We start from the raw sequence: 22,581 nt of genomic DNA on the forward strand, positions 1-22,581 counted from the left end.
AAAAAATAAACAATATTGATTTATAATTTTTTTATATATTTTAAACTTTTTTATAATTATTTTAAAATTTAATAGTATATAAATTATATATTTGTAATATCTCGAATTGAATCGCGATTCAACTATCAATTGGATCATTAAATCATAATCCGATAACTTTTTGATTTAGTAACCAATCCAATTTTAAAAACATTGATTAAAAACCACAAATATAATTAGAATGACTCTAAATGATAATGATAGCGATTTTCAAATATTTGATGGTCAAAGAATGTACATGGACTGCTTCATTTCTTAGTTTAATATAACAAAAACCAAACACCCCCTATGTAACTGATGCCAAAGTGGACTCAAGCCCATACACCACTGGCCCGGCCCAATCCTCTCTGAACCTAGCCCGCCCGAGGTCAACCACATAGCTGCCTGTGGACACGTGTAGGAATCGTGAGAAGAATGAGATCGCATAAACGCACAGGAGCCGTTGAATTTGCCTTAAAAAAAGCAGCAGTTGCAAAAGGTGAAAGGGCAAGGGAGAGAACGAGAATAGATTTTGTGGTTTTCACATCTCGCATTTCTGTGGAGAATCGCCATGGCTTTGAACAGTGGATTGAGATCTGCTTCTCAGCTCTTCAAATCTTCTCAACAACTCGTATCCAAATCAGGTCCTTCTCTCCATTTCATTCTAGGTTTTTTTCCTTTCGATTTTGTTTGCTATGTTTGGTTCCCGAGAAACTGGTGCAAAATAGTAAAGTTTTAGACTTCTGGAAAGAAAAATGTGATTCCAAGATTTTGTATTGCATTGTTTTTCTTTGTTTCTCTAGCGGTCACGCTTGGATTTGCTGAATCTTTAGTGTTCTGTCTTAACTGAATTTCTGATTATTTTTTGAGATCCGATCATCGATCTTTCCGTTCCAAATAGGTTTTCGTTTTGTTTTTGTTTTTATTTTTTCAGTTTCGTTGCCAAGAGTCTGCGGGAGAATGGGGCGAATATAAATTGTTGAAAATGTTGAGATTCAGAAATTGTGTTTTTATTTTTGTTTTCCTCTGGTTTCTTAGGGTTACTGCTTCATTTTCACTGTTAAATTCTTACATAATTCTTTTCTTTTTCTTTTTGAGATATAATCATCGGTATTAAAGTTGTTCTGATTTTGGGAAAATTCTGGATACTTGTGGTTCTTATCACCGTGATGGAACTATATAAACCAATCACAATGAATATGCTATTGAAAAGAAGTGCAAGCAGCAGTTGTAAAACAAAACCTAACAAATTTTAGGTCTGGAACTCGTGTAAGGTAATCTCACAGATGTGTAGTTTGCTGCTCTGGTGATTAAATGAAGGTTCTTGTATTTTGGAAATTAAATTAGGATTCATTGTTCATTCTGATGGAGATTTTCCTGGATAGTTTTCACTAAAGCTGGTGTGGATGTGTTGGTTGGAATGGAATTAATTTATTGGGAAAACAAAGTATTGGCTATGATCATTTTACTGTTGAGTTTGTGAAGCTGGGTATGTCTTGAATATGGATGAATTCCCTGTTTGTAATTTATTATACATGTGATAGAATAGCATGGTATTGTTGATGCATGGAGAGTGGAATGGACTTTTGCATATATGGCTGTGTATATTTCCATAGTCTTGACATTTTGAAGGCCCTTAGTCATGGGATCTTACATGTCAAGACTGTGGTAGTTATGGGCCAAAATATTCTCAAACATATCTTGTGTTGTATACATATATTTTTTTTGATAGGTAAAGGAATATATTTATAAATTATAGAAAGAACAAAGTATGCCAAAGTGCACAGGATGTAAACAAGGAGCACCTAAAGCAAGCCCTATAAAAAGAGCACCAAAAACAAACTGACACTCAACAAGACCCTATCTACTTTACAAAATCAAACAAGGACATTGAGCTTTCCCTTAAGTACATCCTAACCCAAGACAATAGATTACAAAGGACTGAGAGTTTCACTAATTGGTCATTCTGTTCCTTATCTTCAAAGGCTCTTTGATTCCGTTCCCTCCAAATTGTCCAAAAAATGCAAAGAGGAGTAGCGTTCAACACCTTTTTTCTTTTCTTCCCTACAAAGGAGCCTTGCCAACTTAAGAGCCAAACTTCCACCGAAGTAGGGATCACCCAATCCACCTTGAATAAGGAGAACAATAGGTGCCATAAAGTCCTTGCTTTATAGTAATGAAGAAATCAATGATCAATAGACTCCCCCTCCTATTTGCATAGATAACATCCATTCACCAATTGATGCAGTACAAAAAGTAAAATGCAGGGAGAGTAGTGTATAATCCAAAGTACCGTAGGAATTGCTCCTAGAAACCCTTAGGCTTCACACCCAAGTTTTCTTTGTATTGCACAAAGAAAATAGTGGTTGTTGGAAATGCATTCATTCATTGATTTCTCTCGGAAGACTAATCAACTACTATATAAAACTTTCTAGGGACTTATAACTCCTTGGAACTAGTCACATAATAATAACGCAACTTGAAAATGACAAAACTTGGATTGACTACTAAACCACATTAAAGACCATTGGAAAATGACAATAATAATGATTGAAAATGGTAACTTTTTTTTTTTTGATAGATAAAGAGGAAAATATATCTAAAAGGATTGTTAGAATAGTAGCCCAAGGTATACAAAAAGTATACAACTATCACCAGCCAGCACCATAAAAAACCAAATTTACAAAATGAAAGTAAAATGGTAACTTATAACCATTGACTAGGCCCATAATTTGATTTCTAGAAAGTACTTTCTAGGTTGAACCCATATTTTTTTTTTTTTTTTGATAACCATGGATGTCCGGGTTAGCTTACGCGCACCTCGACTAATCCCAAGGGGCCCTGAAGTTAACGACCGGATAAACCTCCAGTGGCCCTAAGGAGACTCGAATTGGTTACCATTGGGGAGCAAACCCAAGGCCGGACCAACGGAGCTACCCCTCAAGGTTTTAGGTTGAACCCATATTGAATCATATAAGATTCCAACTAAGCCCATTATCATTCAAAGAGTGCTGAATTAATGTTTCGGCTTTGGAGTCCACTCCTTTGCGCCTTTGATAAACTTTTAAAGGTGGCTGCCGCTTGTCTCCATCAACTCCCCCCGACTTAGGAAAACTCGACCTTGACAAGTTAAAGACATGAAATCTCTCATTAAGGTCTTGATTCGAGTATTGAAATTCCCCATTTGTGATCCATGTACAATTTGAAAGTAGTCTCCCTCTCCGTTTGACAAGATACTTTTGATAGCCCTCTCCAGTTGAAACAATTTGGTGATCAACAACATCTTCAATTTCCTCCTTTAAACGAGGAGTTGGTGGTAAGCGAGCATTTTGGGCCACCATTAGTTGTAGCATCTTTAGGATTAGAACATGGGGTGAGGTCCTTGATGTTGAAGATGTTACTAATGCCCATATTTTTAGGCAAATCAAGAACATAAGCATTTGAGTTAATTTTCTTGAGCACTTTGTATGGACCAACATTCTTTGAGTGAAGTTTCTTGTATGTATCTTTAGGATATCGTTCAAGCCTTATCCTTACCATAATCATATCTCCTTCCTTAAAATCAACAAACTTTCTTTTCAAATCAGCATGTGCCTTATAATTCTCATTACGGAGAGCAATCTTCCTTTGAACATCGTCATGTAAATCGTGTATATGCTTACTAAAAGCATCAGCTCCAACACTTGGTCATGCTTCCATTGGTAATGGAACTAAATCAATAGGCTTATTAGGAAGCAAGATCTCAAAGGGGCTGTAACCTGTAGACCTATTTTTTATTTTTTTTGATAGGTAACTTGTAGACCTATTTACCAAAGTGTTGTATGCAAAATCAGCCATAGGAAGAATCTGATCCCAATTAGTGATATGTTCTCCAACTAGGCAGAGAAGTAGATCACCTAAACTTTGGTTAAGGACTTCTGTATGGTTGTTAGTTTGAGGGTGAAAAGCCAAAGAAAATTTCAGCTTTGTGTTCAACATCTTCCATAAGCTTCTCAAAAAGTGACCCATAAACTTTTCATTCTGATAAAAAACAATAGTCTTGGGCAAACCATGAAGTTGGACAACTTCTTTAAAGAATAGTTTAGCAACATGGACAACATCTAAAGTCTTTGAACATGAGATAAAGTGCATCATTTTAGAGAAATGATCTATCACGACAAATATGGAGTCATGTCCCTTGAAAGTTTTTGGCAAACCAAAGACAAAATCCATGCTTAGGTCTTGCCATGGCTCATGGGGCACTGGAAGTGGCATGTACAGTCTAGTATTTTTCTTCCTTCCCTTTGATAGTTGGCATATGCGACATTTAGAAACATTCTTAGCCACATCCCTTTTTAAACTTGGCTAAGAAAAGAGATCTTGTATCATTGCAATCGTCTTATTTCTTCTAAAATGACCATTTGCTCCTCCAGAATGCAATTCTCATATCACTTGCTCTCGAAGTGATGTGTTGGGTAAGAAAAGGTGAGTCCCTTTGAAGAGGTATCCATCATGTAGCAAAAAATTTGGATATGCTCCCAAGTTCCCTGCCACTAAGGCATCATATAGAATGTTGAAATCCTTGCAAGAATTATGATCCCGCTTCAACAAATCAAATCTCACAACCTGTATAGCCATAGAAGAAAGAATATACACTACTCGACTAAGAGAATCAGTTGCCTTGTTCTCAACACCATATTTATGCCGAATAATAAAGGTGTATTCTTGTAAGAAGGAGACCCATTTCCCATGATGATGGTTAAGCTTCTTTTGAGAGTTGACATGCTTGAGAGCTTCATGATCAGAATATAAAACAAACTCCTTTGGAAGGAGATAATGACACCAATAACACAAAGCAACCACAACATAGAATTATTTGTCATATATTGAATATTTTTGCTTTCGTTCATTTAGTTTTTCATTGAAAAATGCAATAGGATGTCCTTCCTGATTGAGCACACTTCCAATTCCCACATTCGATACATAGCAAGCTACTTAAAATACTTTTGAAAAATTGGGAAGTTGTAGAACAGGTGCTTCAGTTAGCCTTTTCTTTATTTCTTCAAAAGCTGTTGTTGTTGCCTTCAAACAAACTGTTTTTTTTCTTCATACAATCAGTGATAGGAGCTATAATAGTTCTGAAACTTTTGATGAAGTGCTGATAAATTGTGGACAACCCATGAAAACTTCATAGCTCCTGCAATGTGCTAGGAACTAGCCATTCTAGGATGACTTTTACCTTATCAGGGTCTACTTCTAACCCTTTGGTTGAAACAACAAAATGTAGGAACACAGTGGTTGAGGTCATGAAGGAACATTTTTGCAAATTTATTTAGAGTTTCTCTTGTCGAAGGATTGTCATAACTTGTCGTGAATGGGACTCATGATTCCTTGGTCTTGTTGTAGATTAAAATATCATCAAAGTAAATGACTAGAAACTTGCCAATAAATGGTTGAACTACGTGATTCATGAAGCACATGAATGTGCTAGGAGCATTGGATAGGCCAAAAGGCATTATCAGCAACTCGTAGAGACCATCATTTGTTTTAAAAGCAGTCTTCCACTCATCTCTGGGCCTTAACCGTATTTGATGATACCCACTCTTCAGATCTATCTTTGAAAAGATGCAAGAACCGGCCATCATATCCAACATATCATCAAGCCGAGGAATGAGAAACCAATATTTGATGGGTATCTTGTTGATTGCACGATTGTCTACACACATGCGTCACCTACCATCTTTTTTAAGGGTTAGTAAGGCGGGGACAACATAAGGACTTAAACTTTCATGAATAAATCCCTTGGATAGCAACTCCCCCATTTGTCTTTTAACCTCTGCACATTCAATTGGATTCATACAATAGATTGGAAGATTAGGCAATTGAGATCCCGACATAAAGTCTATAGAATGCTGAATGTTGTAGAGTGGGGGAAGTTCACTAGGCAGATTTGCTGGAGCTATATCAGAGAAGTCGTTGAGTAGTTCAACAACCTTCTTAGCTATAGAAGAAATGCTGCCAGCATCTTTCATGCCAACTTCTTTCATTATTACAACATATATAACCCCATTTTCCTTGCTTTCATGCTGAAACTTATTCTTAGTGAGAATATGAAGAGAACTCTTCATGCCTTTAGCAGCTTTTGTTGACTTTTGAATTCGATATTTTCCCATTTCAGCAGCAGTCATTGGTTTCAACACAACCTTTGGGTTCTTAAACATGAAGCTATATGTGTTCTCTTTTCCACGATGATGCACATCCTGATCATAAAGCCAAGGATGACCAAGAATGATATGTGCTATTTTCATAGGGATCACATCACACCAATTAGAATCACTATAAACACCTCAAGAAATAGAAACAAGACAATGCTGATTTACTGGAATAGACATGTTATTTATCCATGCTACCTTGTATGGTTGTGGGCGTGGCTCAAATGGAAGCCTAAGACGCTCAACTGTGGAGGCTGAAACAACATTCATACAACTGCCACTGTCAACGATGAGTTTCTGAACTTGATTCTCGCATCTGACTAACATTTGAAAAATAGAGGGTTCGGTGCCAATCTTCTTCCTCAACTTTAGGGGCTCTAAGAATACGTCTCACAACAGAAGCTGGTGAAATGTCCATTTCTTCATCCTAGTCAGCAGGATCATAGACTCCATAGTCAAATGAGTTTTCATTTTGCTCATCCTTCTGTGGTTCTGGTTCTTCATGTTCTAGCCCAATATGCAAGTTCTTCTTTGAACAATTGTATGCCACGTGGTCAGGTTGTTGAAACTTGAAACATTTGATACCTTACCTTTAGGATCAACCACTTGAGAAGAAAATGGCTTAAACCCTGTAGGTGGATTAAATGGATGAGATGAGCCTGGCTTCATACTACGACTTATGCCATGGAGCTTCTTACGGACAGATTCCATGGTCATAGCTCCTGGCTTCCTGTTAAAAATGCAACTTGAAAGGCATGTTCCAAGCTGTATAATGGCTAATGCAGCAACTCCCGATTGATTTCACGTTTTAATTGAGCTTTGAATCTTGTAAGTGTTTGTTGAGGGTCTTCTACAATGACTCCTTGTTTTTTATAACTCATCAAACTTCTGCCTCAAATTAATGAGCTGTTCACATAGCTTATCATGGTAATTTGTAGGCATGTATTTCTCCCGAAGCTTAGCCTTCATTTCCATCTCTTGCCATGGGCTGACTGGTGGTAGCTCCATCCTTCTAAAGTGTGCTTCAACTTTTGTCCACCAAACTTTTGCTAAGCCCACCAATTTCATTTTAGCAAATCTCACTTTTTGATCATCCATCATGTTTTACCAATCGAAGTACTCTTCAATTGCAACCAGCCAATTAGCAAATTGAGTAGCATTCACCTTTCCTTCAAAATCAGGAACCTCTGTTCTCACTTTCTTTGTGATATCTCCAGTGATGTCTCACACTTCATGTCTTCTTTCAAGCAATCCTCTAGCCCATTCAGACATAGGGTATTGTGGTGTTTGAATTGCCTCTTGTTCCTTTGCATTTTCCTAGTTGTTAGCTTGAGATATTCGTGTCTCGATGTTACTTGGTTGAACGTGGTTCAAGCTGATCCACCATCTGAATCAGCATCTCATCATGCTGGTTATCAGTTAGTCTTCCTCCAAAACTCCTTCCAGATCATGTAGCCATGATATCACCCTCGCTTTGATACCAAAATTGATGTAGTGCAAAAAGTAAAATGCAAGGACAGTAGTGTATAATTGAAAGTACCCTAGGAATCACTCCTAGAAACCTTTAGGCTTCACACTTAAGTTCTCTTTGTATCACACAAAGAAGATAGTGGTTGCTAGAAATTCATTCATTCATTGATTCCTCTCAAAAGACTAATCAACTACCATATAAAACTCTTTAAGGACTTATAACTCCTTGGAACTAGTCACATATTAATAATGCAACTTGAAAATAAAAAAAACTTGGATTTACTACTAGACCACATTAAAGACTATTGGAAAATGACAATAATAATGACTGAAAATGGTAACTTATAACAATTGACGAGGCCCATAATTTGATTTTTGGAAAGTACTTTTTAGGTTGAACCCGTATTGAATTATATAAGATCCCAACTAAGCCCATTATCATTCAGAGAGTGCCAAATTAAAGTTTGGGCTTTGGAGCCCACTTGTTTCCATCGCCAATGGTCACCCTCTCTTTTGAAGATCATCTAAAGTAAGAACTCTTCCCCAATTAGCTTTCCATGCAATAAAACTCACTTTTGGATGGAACCCATGAATTCAAGATAATGTTCTTTGGAAAGTGGACCACCCTTCCCACTTCCAAAACCGCATAAAAAGATTTGACCAAAAACAATCCTTTCTTATCGTCTTTCCAAACCACGTTATCATTTTCACCCCTCCTAACCAATTTCCCTCTCAACATGTAGAAAAAAGTCTCAACGATGTCCAACTCCCAATCATTAAGGTTCCTAGTGAAGCGTGGGGTCCAATGTCCCATTCCCCCTATTTTATCCTATAAATTTGCCACCCAAACCTCCTTTGATAAAGCCAAAGCATACAAAGAAGGAAATGACATACACAAGGGTTCCTCTCCACACCGTTTGTCTATCTAGAACTTAAGTCTTCTTCCATTATCCACTTCAAAGGTGGTTCTATTGAAAAAGAGATCCCACCCCTTCTTGATAGTTTTCCAAACACCAACCCCATATCCATCCCTAACTTCCCTAGGGTGCCAATCTACTCCTTCCTTCCCATACTTCACCTCTATAATTTGCTTCCAAGAAACTTTCCTATCAGAAATATATTTCCAGCACCACTTACCAAGAAGGGCCTGATTTAGGAGAGAAAGACTTTTAACCCCCAACTTCCCTTTCCCATGTCTATGCAAACAATCGACTAACTATCAAATGAGGCTTTTTCTCCAAAGCCCCAAAGAAAGTCCCTTTGAATCTTCTCTAATCTCAATCTAACCTTTTTAGGGATTACAAACAGAGACATGTATCTTTTTATTATTTCTATAGTACCTTTAAAGCCTCTATTGCCTTTTAATATATCCAATTGTTTATATAGCTGAACGTCATTTTGATCATCAATGCCTTAAAGTATATGAACCGATGTCACATGGCCCTTATTGCTATAGGCTTTACCACCATGATTGTTTTTGGGATTGGCAATGTATGTGGCACGTGCAGCTATATGCCAAATTGGGTATGGGAAAACCCTATTGGCTTTGTGGTATAGCCTCCATGTTTTTCTTGTGACCTTTGTGGCAGATTTCTATTCAATAAATTGATATTATTCCATTTTCTTTTGTTGTACATGAATATATAGCATTTTTTGTCTGCTGCAATGAACATCTTAAAATTTGGGAATTTAAAAATTGTACACAATCTGAAGATGACTTCTTGGGGAGTGCTAAGATCATTCGCTTGGATGCTTGGTTCAACTATAGACCTTTGTGTGGATCGCAAAAATTGTAGGAAAAAGTGTATTTTCACTTGCTCATTTAATTCCTAAAATACTTATTATTGTATGCCCTTTTAGTTTAAAGTATTATTTTGGTACTACATTTTTATGATATAAATGCTACCTTTGATATGAGAATGCATGGAATTTTAGTTATTCCTAGAGGTTTTTCTTTTCCATTTCATTTTTTCAAAAGCTTACACGAAAAACACAATTTTTCCAAAAGTATTCCTTTATTAGAAAAAGTGTTTTGAGTGTGGATGAGAATAGACACAAGATAAAATGATGGTGAATTTAGCTTTTTGTAATTGTGAATTTGATGCATTATAATATCCCCATATTTCCTAATATTAAAATATCTTGGTTTTTGTGTCTTACTCTTATTCATTTAAGCTTCACTTGAAATCCTTTGAAAAGAAAATTAAAAAATATACATACATATATATATAAGCTTCACTTGAAAGGTTACCCTTTGAGGGGTGGTCCTTTTTATTTATTTTACTTTTTTAATTGTTTGTTTTTTATTATTTATTTATTTTTAATGTTCCCGAAGTCAGATCCTACCCTTCCATAAATCCTGTTTCAATGGAATTCCATTTTCATTATCAACCATGAATGCTTGTTTGAATGAATTCCATCTTCATCAATAGAATCCTTGTTTGAATGATTCCATCTTCTTTATCGATAGAAAATCAGAATGTATATGTTAAATTTTGAGTGCAACTAGCTTTAGTTAGTATATTTGTATAAACCTTTCTAAGTTGTAGTTTTTAACTGAGAAATGTACTAGATATTTGATTCCTATTACTGATAGTTTGAACCTTGGTAAAGAATTTAAATATGGCTGAAACCTTGCTAAAGAATTTAAATATGCCTGAAACCTTGATCTCTTTATCCAGAAGCCGAGGTCTCTTGTCAATCATTATGAAGTACTTTCAGCCTTTGACATCCACTTAACCTGTAGATGTATTACTAGTATGAAGTAGGACCTGTAATCAGTGTAAAATCATTATGAACTTAGTGCTGGCAGAAGCATTCTTAGATTAATGTCAGGACCTGTAATCAGTGTAAAATCATTCTTGGTAAATATAAGCAGCTCTTAATGTAGCTTTCTATAAAATTGCTAGAGTTGTTTTAGGCAACAAGGTGGGTACCATGTCGTAACTTATTCAATGAACTAATTAATTTTGACCTTCTATATATAGCTTATATGGAAGTAGAAGTGATTTTGTTGTGAAAGAGTAATTTTTATTTGCCTTGCCGTTTTTCTATTTTCTTTGTTGGTAATTCATGTAATTAAGAGTCAGGCATATTTTGGTCAATATCACATTTCCTTGTTAATTAACAAGAAATCTGAAATTAATGTGGGATGCTTTAATTGTTAATTTCAAAATTTTCAGAAAGGAAAATTAAAGTTTTTTTCAATCTCAAGCCTTCTTTTTTATGGCCTTAAAAAGTCAGTGTTGGTTGAAGTTGCTTCCAAATTCATTTTAGAAGGCGGAAAGTGGCTTTTAGCTAATGGTTTGCTTGTAAAACAAGTGGTAGGTTGGATGCGGTTGTTCATTGATTATGGTATTTTAGAAAGTGTGAAGTAACTGGAATGGTATTTTAGAAAGTGTAAAGTAACTGGAAGTGGGAATTTTGATCGTGTTTTGGCAGTGAACAGAGGATTCCACTCAACTGGGGTAAAGAGGATGGGGGAAGGCCATGGACATGGGCATGGGCATGATGAACCATTCTATCTCCATGCCAAGCACATGTACAACTTGGACAGGATGAAATATCAGAAGGTGCAGGTGCCACTTGCTGTCTTAGGTGTCGTATGCACAGGTGTTGGAGTGCCTATTTTTGCTGTTGCTTACCAGCAGAGGAAGACTGCATCAGCCTAAGCTAATATGTGGCTGCAATAAGAGCAACGACTTTGGGTGCCTTGGTTAGTAGGCACTATTGATCTGTTCAAATCATCAATCCTTTGCAGCGTTTTTGCTTCTTTTGTGGTTGCTTTCCCTTGCTTAAATTCATAAACATTTTGGGTACTGCATTCAGTAAGAAGATTATAAGATTTCTTAGTGATGCTCTAATTTGGATCCAATGGTGGTCTCATAGCTATTGTTTCACACATATAGTGGTTCAAAGGAATTGAGGCATGAATTTTGTTTGCTTGTTTGTTGTCTTTTTCTTTCTTTTTTTACTTTTTTTTTTCTTTCTTCATGTTCATATTTTCCCAAATTTTATTGTCTGAGTAGTCAAATATGCACAAGGGGTATCATTACTAAGCAAGTACTTTGCAAGAGATATTCTAATATCATCAATGCTTGATTGGAGTGAATGGTCAACAAGCCACTAGTAGCAGTGAAGGCTTCTAAGACACAGCTCAAAGATTGGTGAGGAAGCAGCAATTTCAAGAACGGGGTGCAAGGGAAGCGTGCATCCAATTTTGTTCAATGGAATCTTCAAAATTATATTCAAACGACGTATATTGGCCCAAGAGCCTGTTATGGATTCTCCACCCAGAGAGTCAATATATTTGGTGGAATAAGTGATACCTACAATCATTTGATGCATTATTGACAGACTCATGCAAAATCTTTCCTAGTTTACAAGGCTGGCGTATCTTATCGATCTTGATGTTCACTCTACTGAATGCCTCATGTACACATATTCTCAAACAAGTGCTACATATGGAGGGATTTCAATGGCCTCAACAATGTGAGAAGACCCCCCTTAGAAAGAGGTCAAAGATAGTATTTCCAATATCAAAGAGAATAGTTGCAAGCACCAACATTACACCATATCTATCGGCTAGCAAAGAAGCTATACATTCCCCTATTTATGCCCTTGAGATCATAGGAAAGTAGGGGTGCGACCTCCCATAATGGAGCAAGAATAAAGGCCCACAATTCACATAATTAGTGGAGGTATGATTGATGAAGAGTGTGATTCGGTAAAAGCAATATTAGGAACAAACTGGTGAAGGCATGAGCTTCTATTCTAATAAGAAATATAGCCCAACTTCAAGGAGCGCTTCTTATGAATGGATTCATATTGTTTCCTGTTGTGGATTGTGATAGGGTACGTATTCCTTACCAAGATGCCTTAATAATCACTCTATTGGCTAGAGGTTTTACCTTGTCGGGCTTCCATAAGATGGGCTACTTCTTGTAACTACTCACCGACCTACTTCAAATCATTAGGATTAGTACACCTTTGAGAGAAATAGTGTTATCCATTATGGAAAGTCAGTGACATTAATTCTTCCATTTGCGTGGTTGATAACTCCTCCTTATAATATAAATTTTTTATAGCAATTAGATCTATTCTAAGAAGGCAACCTCTTCACCGTATCATCAAATGGTGCTTTATTAGACGGAGAGAGACCAAATCAACGCATAAGATGACCAACTTGCTTCTAGAGATTTCTACCAAATATCTCAAACTTAGAAGCCATTATGGAGAAATCAATAGCATAAGGAAGATCTCGATAAGTAGCAATCCAAGGCTCAGTTGGTGGTGGATGAGGACTAAGATAATGAAACTCGAACAATTAAACCACTAATTGCATTGCCATTGTTCAAAGGAGGTCATGAAAAAAATGTGATGCTATGAACACTACTTCCAATTGAGGAACTAGAGAAATTTCTAGAATTTCTAAGACAACATCCAAATGTGTTCACATCGTTTCACCTTGACAAGTAGATCATAGTTATCACTATGTTCAAGTTGTTATCAAAGCTTCCATATACTTAACATGGTATCAAAGCTTGGTTTGGTGGGAAGTTGTGAGTTTGAATTACCTCTTTGTAATTTGCATGTTTGTTTTCCTATTTGATATCTGTTCCCCCAATTTGAAATTTTTTAGTATCCCTCCCTCCCCTCTCCCCTCTAATTTGCAATTCTATGATATCTCTCCTGTGTGGGTATGGGAGAGGAAGGGTGTTAAGGAACATGATATGCATATTGGACTTAAGGAAAATTGGTTGTTCAACACAAGTAAGTCTCACCTTGACATGAAGGGTATCAATAAGACCATTGTGTCTCTATTTACAAGCAATGTGTAATTTGATTCGATAAAAGTTAGGAAATTCCCTCCAAATGACATCAAAGTGTCAATGAAGAGTTGAATAGATTGATGGTTGCTAGACTCATTTAAGAAGCTTAGTACCCAAATTGTTCTCTAACATGATCATAAACCAAAAAAGCAATGGGAAGTAGCAATTTGTTATCATTTCACTAATTTGAATGAAGTGTAACATGAAGACAGCTTCCTATTATAGAATTGAGTAGGTAGTTGACTCAACTTTGAGGCATGAACTCTCTCATTAATGGATGCTTTCTTGGGTCATGAGATGAGGTCTTATTGCTCTCAAATTATGCTATTTAGGCTAAAAAATGCAGAAACAATGAATCAAATGTTGGTGACAAGATGTAATCAAGAATACCATGGAGTCATGTACATAGACAACATGCTCATAATAGGTAAAGGAGATCATCTCAAAGACTTTTAGAAAGCCATCAAGATCCTTAGAAGATAAGAATGCAACTCAATCCAACCAAATACACTTTAGAGTAAAATGTGCCAAGTTCTTAATGTAAATAACTATTGGGTGTGAATAGAGGCCAATCCTAAGAAAATTAAGTTGATTTGAAATTTCACCTAACCTAGTTTGCTCAAATTTATGTACAAAGTAATGGATTTTTTCTATTGTAATTACATTCTTTCTTTTTTTCTTTTTTCTTTTTTGTTCCTAGTCTTCTTTCTAAAAAAAAAGTGAAGGGGGCTTTAAAAGAAAGTAAAGGATTATTTGGTTCCTTATAGCTATTTCTTTAATTAGTGGAAGGAGCATACTCTGGATCAAAATCATGGGGAGTACTGCCTAATCATTTCTACTAATTTAAACCCCAATTAGTATTCCTTTTATGCAAAATGTCCCTTGGATAACTTACATAATCTCCATTACTAATTCATTATGTACCTTGGCGTTCCTAGCCATCCACTTATTTTTGCTCAATCCCCCCATTATGGTACTACATATATGTTAATACATAGAAAATATAGTGAAAACAAAACTCCATACAGTTGGTCTTTTGAACCTGCTTCAAGTCATGATTGATGCCTAATCAATCAATCTTGGGACAAACAATAATAATCATTCTAGCTCGATTCATCTCTAGGACTTAGATGAGTGTCATTTAGGTGGATTGAGTAGTGCAAAAAGGTATTTTAAACCTTAAGACTATGTTTGGCTCCAGGAAAATACTAAGGAAAGAAAAACAAAATGTTAAGAAAAATGATTCTCTAATATTTGATTTTACCATGGAAATATGAAAAATGTCAAATATATTTAAAATTAGTAAAAAAAAAAACTTTATATTTTTAAATAATTTAATCTTTATATAAAAGAGTTAAATAATTAAAATGAGTTTGAAGTAATATATAAAAGTAATTTATTAACTTTAAATTTATTTTTTATTTTCCTTCGTATTTTCTTTCCCTTTACTCTTCTCTATTTTCTTTCACTCGCATTTTTCTTCAAACTTTCCTTGAACCAAACGTAGCCTAAAATCATACTTGATGAAGCCTCATGTCTTGGCAAGTCGAGTAGAAGGAGAAGAATTATACTTCTACATGTCTATATATGATGTGGCTATAAACCCAATATTAGTATAGGAGGATAATGCACATGTGAAGAGGCTAATATGCTAGGTCAATAAATTGTTGTTGAATGTTGAAATAAGGTATCAGTTATTCAAAAAAATAAAACTAACCTTGCATATACCAACTAAAAGGTTGAGGCCATATTTTTAATCTCACATGATTAACCAACCCATGGAAGTAGTACTAATTGCATAAACCTAATCTATTTGGATGGCTTGTTAATTGGGCAAGTATAGATGGGTTGATATGACATCAAATATAAATGGATCAATTAAGGCCCAAGCTTTAGTTGACGTCATCTCCAAGCCAACCCCTAAAAGCAAGTTCTTAGTTTTGAGCAATAACGAGATGTGATATTTGAAGGTTGATTGGTTAGCTTGAAAATCAAGAGTAGGAGTGAGTGCCCCATTTTTTAGAATAGAGCCCTTAAAATCAATGACATAACATTAACATTTTAGGTTTAGTTCACTTGGTTGCATTTTACGTTTAGTTCACTTAGTTGTATTCTTAGTGTGTTTCATCTATTTACATTCTTGGTCTAGTTCACTTAGTTTCATTTTAAGTTTAGTTAGTTTAGTTTACTTAGTTTCATTTTAGGTTTAGTTCACTTAGTTTAATTCTTAGTTTAGTTCACTTAGTTGCACTCTTAATCTAATTCAATTGTATTTTAGGTTAAGTTCACTTAGATGCATTCTTAGTTTAGTTCACTTAATTGCATTCTTAGTCTAATTCATTTAGTTGCATTTTAGGTTTAGTTCACTTAGTTGCATTTTAGGTTTAGTTCACTTAGTTGCATTTCAACATTAGTTGCATTTTAACTTTAGTTCACTTAGTTGCATTCTTAATTTAGTTCATTTAGTTGCATTCTTAGTCTAGTTCATTACATTCTTAGTCTAATTTACTTAACTACTTTTTCAATTTAGTTCACTTAGTTGCATTTTAGGTTTAGTTCACTTAGTTGTATTCTTAGTCTAGTTCACTTAGTTGTATTCTTATTCTAGTTCACTTAGTTCCATTCTTAGTCTAGTTCACTTAATTGCATTTTAGGTTTAGTTCACTTAGTTGCATTCTTAGTCTAATTCACTTAGTTGTATTTTAGGTTTAGTTCACTTAGTTTCATCTTAAGATATTTCATTTAGGTGCATCTTTAGTTCATTTCATTTAGGTGCACCTTAGAATAGCTCACCTAGTTGCATTTTTAGTTCAATTCATTTAGATGCACCGTAGGATGGTTCATCTAGGTGCATTTTTAGCTCATTTCATTAAGGTGCACTTTAGGATAGTTTATCTAGTTTCATTTTAGGAAAATTCTTAATTGGACTTTAGGGTAGCATTTATGTCACCTTGCATGGCATGTGCATGAAGGTTGTTTGGGAAAGCAAAGGAAAATTCCAAAAGTGAGATTTGAAAGGGGAAGGAATGAGGGTACAGGGTTGCCATATGAAGGGAAATAAAAAAGGAAGGTTGTTAGAAAGAAAGAATGAAAGCAACTGAATAGGGGAGTGGGAGAATCCTCTTGGTGCACCGCTATTGTATGAAAATAAATCAAAATGGAAGATTTGGGGAGTCTTTAAGAGGATGTACATGACATTGGAAGAAAAATTAGGAAGACAACTAGATTTGGGGAGTCTTTGAGAGGATATACATGACATTGGGAGAGGATAAGGAAAGCAAGGAGAATTGGGAAGATGTGGATTCGTGTTTTCCTTAGTCTTTGAGGGGATACACGACATTGGGAGAAGATAAAAAGAAAAAGATTTTGGAAGATAAAGGACTCACAATTGCCATAAGAAAGGATGAGACATTCATGACATTGGGAGAGGGGAGGAAGGGGGGTGGGGGGTTGAGTGGGTTTAGATTAGTTAGGACTCCTTTGGTGAATGACATTGAAGAGGTGAGAGTTAGAGAACACACAACTACCATAGGATCAAATTTGGAGAGAGAACATTGAAAGTTGGAGAAGAGGACTCTTTTAACACCATGGCTTTGGGAGAATATGAGGGCTTGAGAGTTTGAGATTTTGAGGAGTCCTTTGATGCATGGTTGCCTTAAATTGAGAGGAGAAAAAGTGAAGCCTTGAGAGGCTAAGGAGATCATGACACAGTGAGAAGGGAGGATCAGTTTAGATTGAGAAAAGAAAAGCTTATGAATTTTGAGAGTAATGCACCATTGAATCTGTTTGAAGAAGAAGCAAGTTTCTTTTCTTTTTTTTTTTTTTTTAGGAAGAGAAAAGTTTCAAGCATGTTCTCTTCAATTTTCTGCATCTCTTATTAATGATCATCTCTCCATCTCTTTCTTTTCCTTCCATTTTGCTTAGATTTGAGAATTATCTTTGATTGGTGCGGATGCATAGGCCACACAGATTGTTGGTAGTCATCGATTGGATGATTATTGAGGATGATTGATTGTTTATTCTTAGGATTTATTTTGCTCATTGTTTTTCTTCGTTTTCTTTCACTTAGTTTGAGCCTCTTCGATATCACATGAGATGAGGCCTTGCACCACTTGATATCTTTGCTTTAGATTCCATTTATTTGATTGTTTCTTTGAGATGTTTGAATTCAGGTTTAACTATTGCCTCTCTCACATTCATACACACACACCATTAAGATCACCATAGAATGGTCACACTTAGTTCACACACTCTCTTCTCTTCCCTTGAGTTTTGTTTTCTTGTTCTCATGTTGAGATCCTATCTAAATTGATTGTTTCAAAAATATTTTTCAGTGGTTTTTCTATAAAATTTGATTTTCCATTTTTTTGAATTCATCTTAAATCTCTTGATTATTTAAAAATAATTTTCAAAAGTATGCAACCATGTTTCAATTGGTATGCACTTTTCTTATTGATTTTCATTAATTTTCAATTTTGTCACATGAAATAAAATTCATGGCTCCAAATAATAGAGTAATTCTTGGTCTTCATAAGCTTCATCATGATTATGGAGGATTAGAAAACATGAATTAAATTCATGGACATTAATTTAGACTTTAGTGAAATCCAACATACATTTAGCTCTTCAAACAAAAAATCTACTGTCACTTTGCTTGACTCACTAACCTTTAAAATAAAAAAATTGAATTAAGAAACTTAAAATTCTTCTAAAATTATTTTGATGCTTGTATGATGTTCCTAACTCCCTATTTTTTATTTTTATTTATTTTTAAACAAATTTTGGTTTAAAATTATTTTTCAATTAACAGATTTAAATTGGTTTTTACATGAGTCCAATTTTAACCCTATATTAGACACATGAACTAATTTTTGCAAAATTAAATTATTTTTTGACTTCCTTAATTTTTGTTGTTATCTTTTTTTCTTAATCTAACTTATTGAAGGTAATTTTTAGGATCCCGTTTCATTGAAAATCACTTGCCTAAGTAAGAGAAATAATATTTTTTTTTCCTACATGTGCTGCATTGACCCTATTTTATAGTTAGGGAATATTTAGTTTAATTTAAATATGCTCCTTGTTGGATTTAATCATATTGTTATTTTTCCTATAATGTAGGCATATTAAATGTATTGTATTTTTTTTCTTGATTTTATCATGCTTATAGATTAGTCAAATAAATTCATTTTTATATGTTATTAAAATTTGCTTTGCTCTTTACCAATGTGATTGTCATTAAATCTGGTATCAAATGAGACATGTTTAATTTATTTGGCCAATTAGAATGTCTTCTATACTTGTTAAGGATGATGTAGAATTTTTATTTGAGAAAATACCATGTCTACATATTTTTTTGGATTTATATTGCAAGTGTCACTATTTTGACCAGTGCTAAATATTTTGTAGAATGATGCTAGTTTATTTTAATTTTGCTATAAAATGGGAGATGATTAATTTCTTTAGTTAATTGGAATACATTCTAGATATTAATAGGATATCACTTAATTTTTATTGAGACGTTTTAGCACTTCTAGGTATCTATTCTAGGTTTATTTTGTGAATGCCCTTGTATCACCTTGTTACTGAGAGTCTTGTTTGTTGTTGATAATTTAACTTCCTTAGGCATGGTTTTAAGTTGCTTTAAATTTTGTTTTGCATTGTAGATATATTATATATACTAGATGAATTTTCTTTCATATCCTTATTCCTCTTTGACATGTTATTTAGAATTAATTTATGAGTGTTCTTTACCTTGCTTGTTGTGTATTATTTCATCTTATTTCACTTCTTTACTCTTTATTTTGGATTTGATTGTATGTAATATGAGACCTTGCCTATGATATTGCATTCATTAAGCTAATCCCTTTGGTCTTATGAAAGCGCTTGATATGTTATCAAGGTATGCTTCCTCTATCCTTTATTTACTTAATTCCATGGACATGTATGCCTTGTTTTTATATATTCATGCTTGATTACATCTGGTTGTGCTATGATCATTTCTTATATTATTGATTTTAGTGGATTGCATGTTGTGTGTATTATAGGACGTTTTCTATATTATACTTGTTGAACTAACCCTATTATTTTATGGAAGCGATTTGGATGCAATTATGATTGTTCCTTCTTTTTTCTTTTATGCTCAAGTTAACTTGATATGCATGTTTTGCGTGAGAAGTATTTTGCTAGTCTTTTTTTATTATCACCTTTGCCTTATTCTTATTCTTTGGTATCCATGATTTATTAATCAATTGTGATAATTACCTCACTTGAAACCTTTATTAGCTTAGAGGAGTGCTACCTTATGGTACCTTCTTGATAGGTAACATGATGCCCAAACTTATACTCGGTTTTCAAGACATGCTTTTTCAAATAAGAAGTCATTTTTTTGGTTTTATTTCTCATTTTGTTTTTCCTTAAAAAAAAAAAAAAACAAAAGTAAGTGGTGACTTCAATTTTTACAAAAATCAAAATTTCCCTAAAAAACGAGTTTTACCATCGAGTGGGGACGCATGTAAAAAATGTGGGTCCATAATGAGGTGACCATATATGTGTTCTCGTATCAAATTAAATTGAGATAATAGGTATTAAGGTGTCGTAGATCATGAAAACCAAGGTTTCCCTCTTGATTTCTCCTTCCCTAGATCTTGGCACATAAGGTTATTGAATCCTCTCTTGAGGGGTGGATGCTAAGGTTCCTTTCCTTTATGGGGTTTGAATAGCAAGAACACAAAAAAAAAAAAAAAAAAAAAAGTTTGAAACCTCTAAGGGGTTTATATAGATTCTTTGTGGGCTGAGTGACTTGACCCCAACTTTAGTTTGGATCACTTAATCAAGTCCATTAGGTTGTATAGCCATATAAGACTACAATGAATTAATAGCCTATTTCAGATTAACCAATGATAAGCTATTATGCAACTTTATGTTTTAAAAAAACATCATTATGTACACATATGAATGAGGAAATCAAATATTTGAAATTTCACCAATGAATATGAGCTTGAGTGGGACCATTGAGACTTGTATGAAAATACAAGTCTAATGTCCTATAATATTAAACGAGATATAACTCGGGCCCATGACATATTACCCATACATGCAAACTCCTTATGAATTGGTATATGTTATCTAAAGAAGTATATGCTATCAACCTCTCCATCCTTAAGTTTTTAGATTCTCCGTATATGTCATCAAGTAACACACTCTATCTCTCAAAGGGAATATGTCAAATTTTAAGGAATTACAATGACAATAGTTTTCCAAATCATATATCCTTAGGATCACTTAAGGTTACATATTGTCTCAATCTACAAGATATCATGATGCCTATTTTAAGAATACTTGTTGTCTGTCACCTACCTTAATCATAAGTTATGCAGTCTGTAAAATATTTGACTAGGTTAGTGTCTCACCCATAGATAAAGCTATTGAATACCTCTAAGGCTAGGTTGATATTCTTTAATGGCTGAGAGTTCACACAACATGTAGCTTGGTGAATCATGACCACCCGATAACTGATGTTATGATTCAAACTAGTGCATTTACCATGGGCAAACTATCTCGATGACTAAGACAGTTATCCCTCCAATTGGAGGTAGTTCATTAAAATCTTTAATGGATTGCCTAAATTCATACAACAATTACCACAAACATGAATAGAAAAGGAAACTAGAACATAAGTAATAAATTATTACTGATATTGTATTCTGTTACATCATGTCATATTTTCAAGGGTTTTATCCTAACACTAGCTCGCAAACCACTTAACCATTGATTTGAATATTCAAAGTCATTTTTAAAGTAAAAGACTCCAAAATGTTGGAAATTTTTATCAAATTTGTAGGATAGAATTGATAGCCTTAATGTGTAGGGTGACAATTGATAAAATTGAAAATTAAGTACTAAAAAACCTTTATGTTGAATTATAAGTGTTGATTCAATAAAGGATGAAAGTGTTTAGTATTACTTTAGGTGTAAATTGTTAATTATTTTCATAAACATAAAAATTATCTTTTATGGTATTTAAGATTTTTTTTCCATACAAAAAATTCCTTTACTTAGAAATTAAATTTTAATTTCAAAGTTAATTGTAATTTCTATATGTGGGATTGATTTTCTTTTAAAAGTTATTTTTTTCCTATTTGGTGTAAGAATTTTTTTCCATAAAAAAATTTCTTTTACTTAAAATTTGTCCTTGTTTAGAAATTAATTTTAATTTCTAAGTTAATTGTAATTTGGGGATTGATTTTCTTCTAAAGTCTTTTTTTTTTTTTTTTTTTTTTTTTCTATCTGATATTCTTTTCTCATAAGAATCTTATCCTTATCATATAAGTTTCTTATAATAGGAAATATTTTGTGAAATAGTAGCTCCATAGTCTATTTATATGAGTGGCTTTTTTGAATTTTTTAAACTTGTAAAGTTGGTAATAAAAAAAAAAGAAAAAAAAAAGAAGAAAAATCTCCTACCCTGTGAAGAGAGCCAAATTGAAGAGATGTGGGTCATTTATCCTTGTAATGGTCCTCTTGTTGTGCTTAGGTTTGTTCTATATATACTATTTATATTTATAATTTAAATTCTATGTATTATATTCATGGTCTTAGTTATAATTTTAGGTTTTTCATTTTTTATTACTTGAAAATTATGCAACCATATTATTTTTATGTAATAAAGTATGTTTTAACAAATCAATTCGAAACATTAGGCTAATCTATTTATCAAATATGATTACTACTTCCACTACAAGAAATTTTACTTTTCCAAGCTAATATACAATTGTTGGAATAAACATTTACTAATGAATAATCTTGACAACAGGAAAAGTTATATTTGTAAAAGTTTGTCAATGAGAATTTTCCATCACTAATAAAAAATTGCTATTATCAATGGATAGCTTATTTATTAAAAATGATTGCTACTTCCACTACAATAAATTTTACTTTTCCTAGTTGATATACATTGTTGGAATAAATATTTACTAATGGATAATCTCTATGGTAGTAAGGGAAAAGTGTGTGTGTATGTTTTGTTAAAATAAAATTATTATAAATTAATTAATTTTAATTCTTGTGTATTT

At 33.8% G+C, this 22,581-nt stretch overlaps 1 protein-coding gene across 1 annotated transcript; it reads left to right on the plus strand.

Annotated features, from left to right (window-relative positions):
• The first annotated feature begins 515 nt into the window (after positions 1–515).
• On the plus strand, positions 516–11,623 carry LOC117909728. The gene is made up of 2 exons (XM_034823791.1): positions 516–662; positions 11,121–11,623. Exons 1-2 carry the CDS (start codon positions 590–592, stop codon positions 11,348–11,350), a joined length of 303 nt encoding a protein of 100 aa, XP_034679682.1. The 5' UTR covers positions 516–589; the 3' UTR covers positions 11,351–11,623.
• The last annotated feature ends 10,958 nt before the right edge of the window (positions 11,624–22,581 follow it).

Source organism: Vitis riparia, unplaced genomic scaffold (assembly GCF_004353265.1).
Source record: "Vitis riparia cultivar Riparia Gloire de Montpellier isolate 1030 unplaced genomic scaffold, EGFV_Vit.rip_1.0 scaffold303_pilon_pilon, whole genome shotgun sequence".
NCBI classification, from domain to species: Eukaryota; Viridiplantae; Streptophyta; class Magnoliopsida; order Vitales; family Vitaceae; genus Vitis; species Vitis riparia.

Excerpts from the sequence above, each read along its gene's own strand:
- LOC117909728 (XM_034823791.1), top strand. The coding sequence starts at position 590 with ATGGCTTTGAACAGTGGATTGAGATCTGCTTCTCAGCTCTTCAAATCT. Across the intron at positions 663-11,120 it reads ACAACTCGTATCCAAATCAG|TGAACAGAGGATTCCACTCA; the intron begins GTCCTTCTCTCC and ends GTGTTTTGGCAG.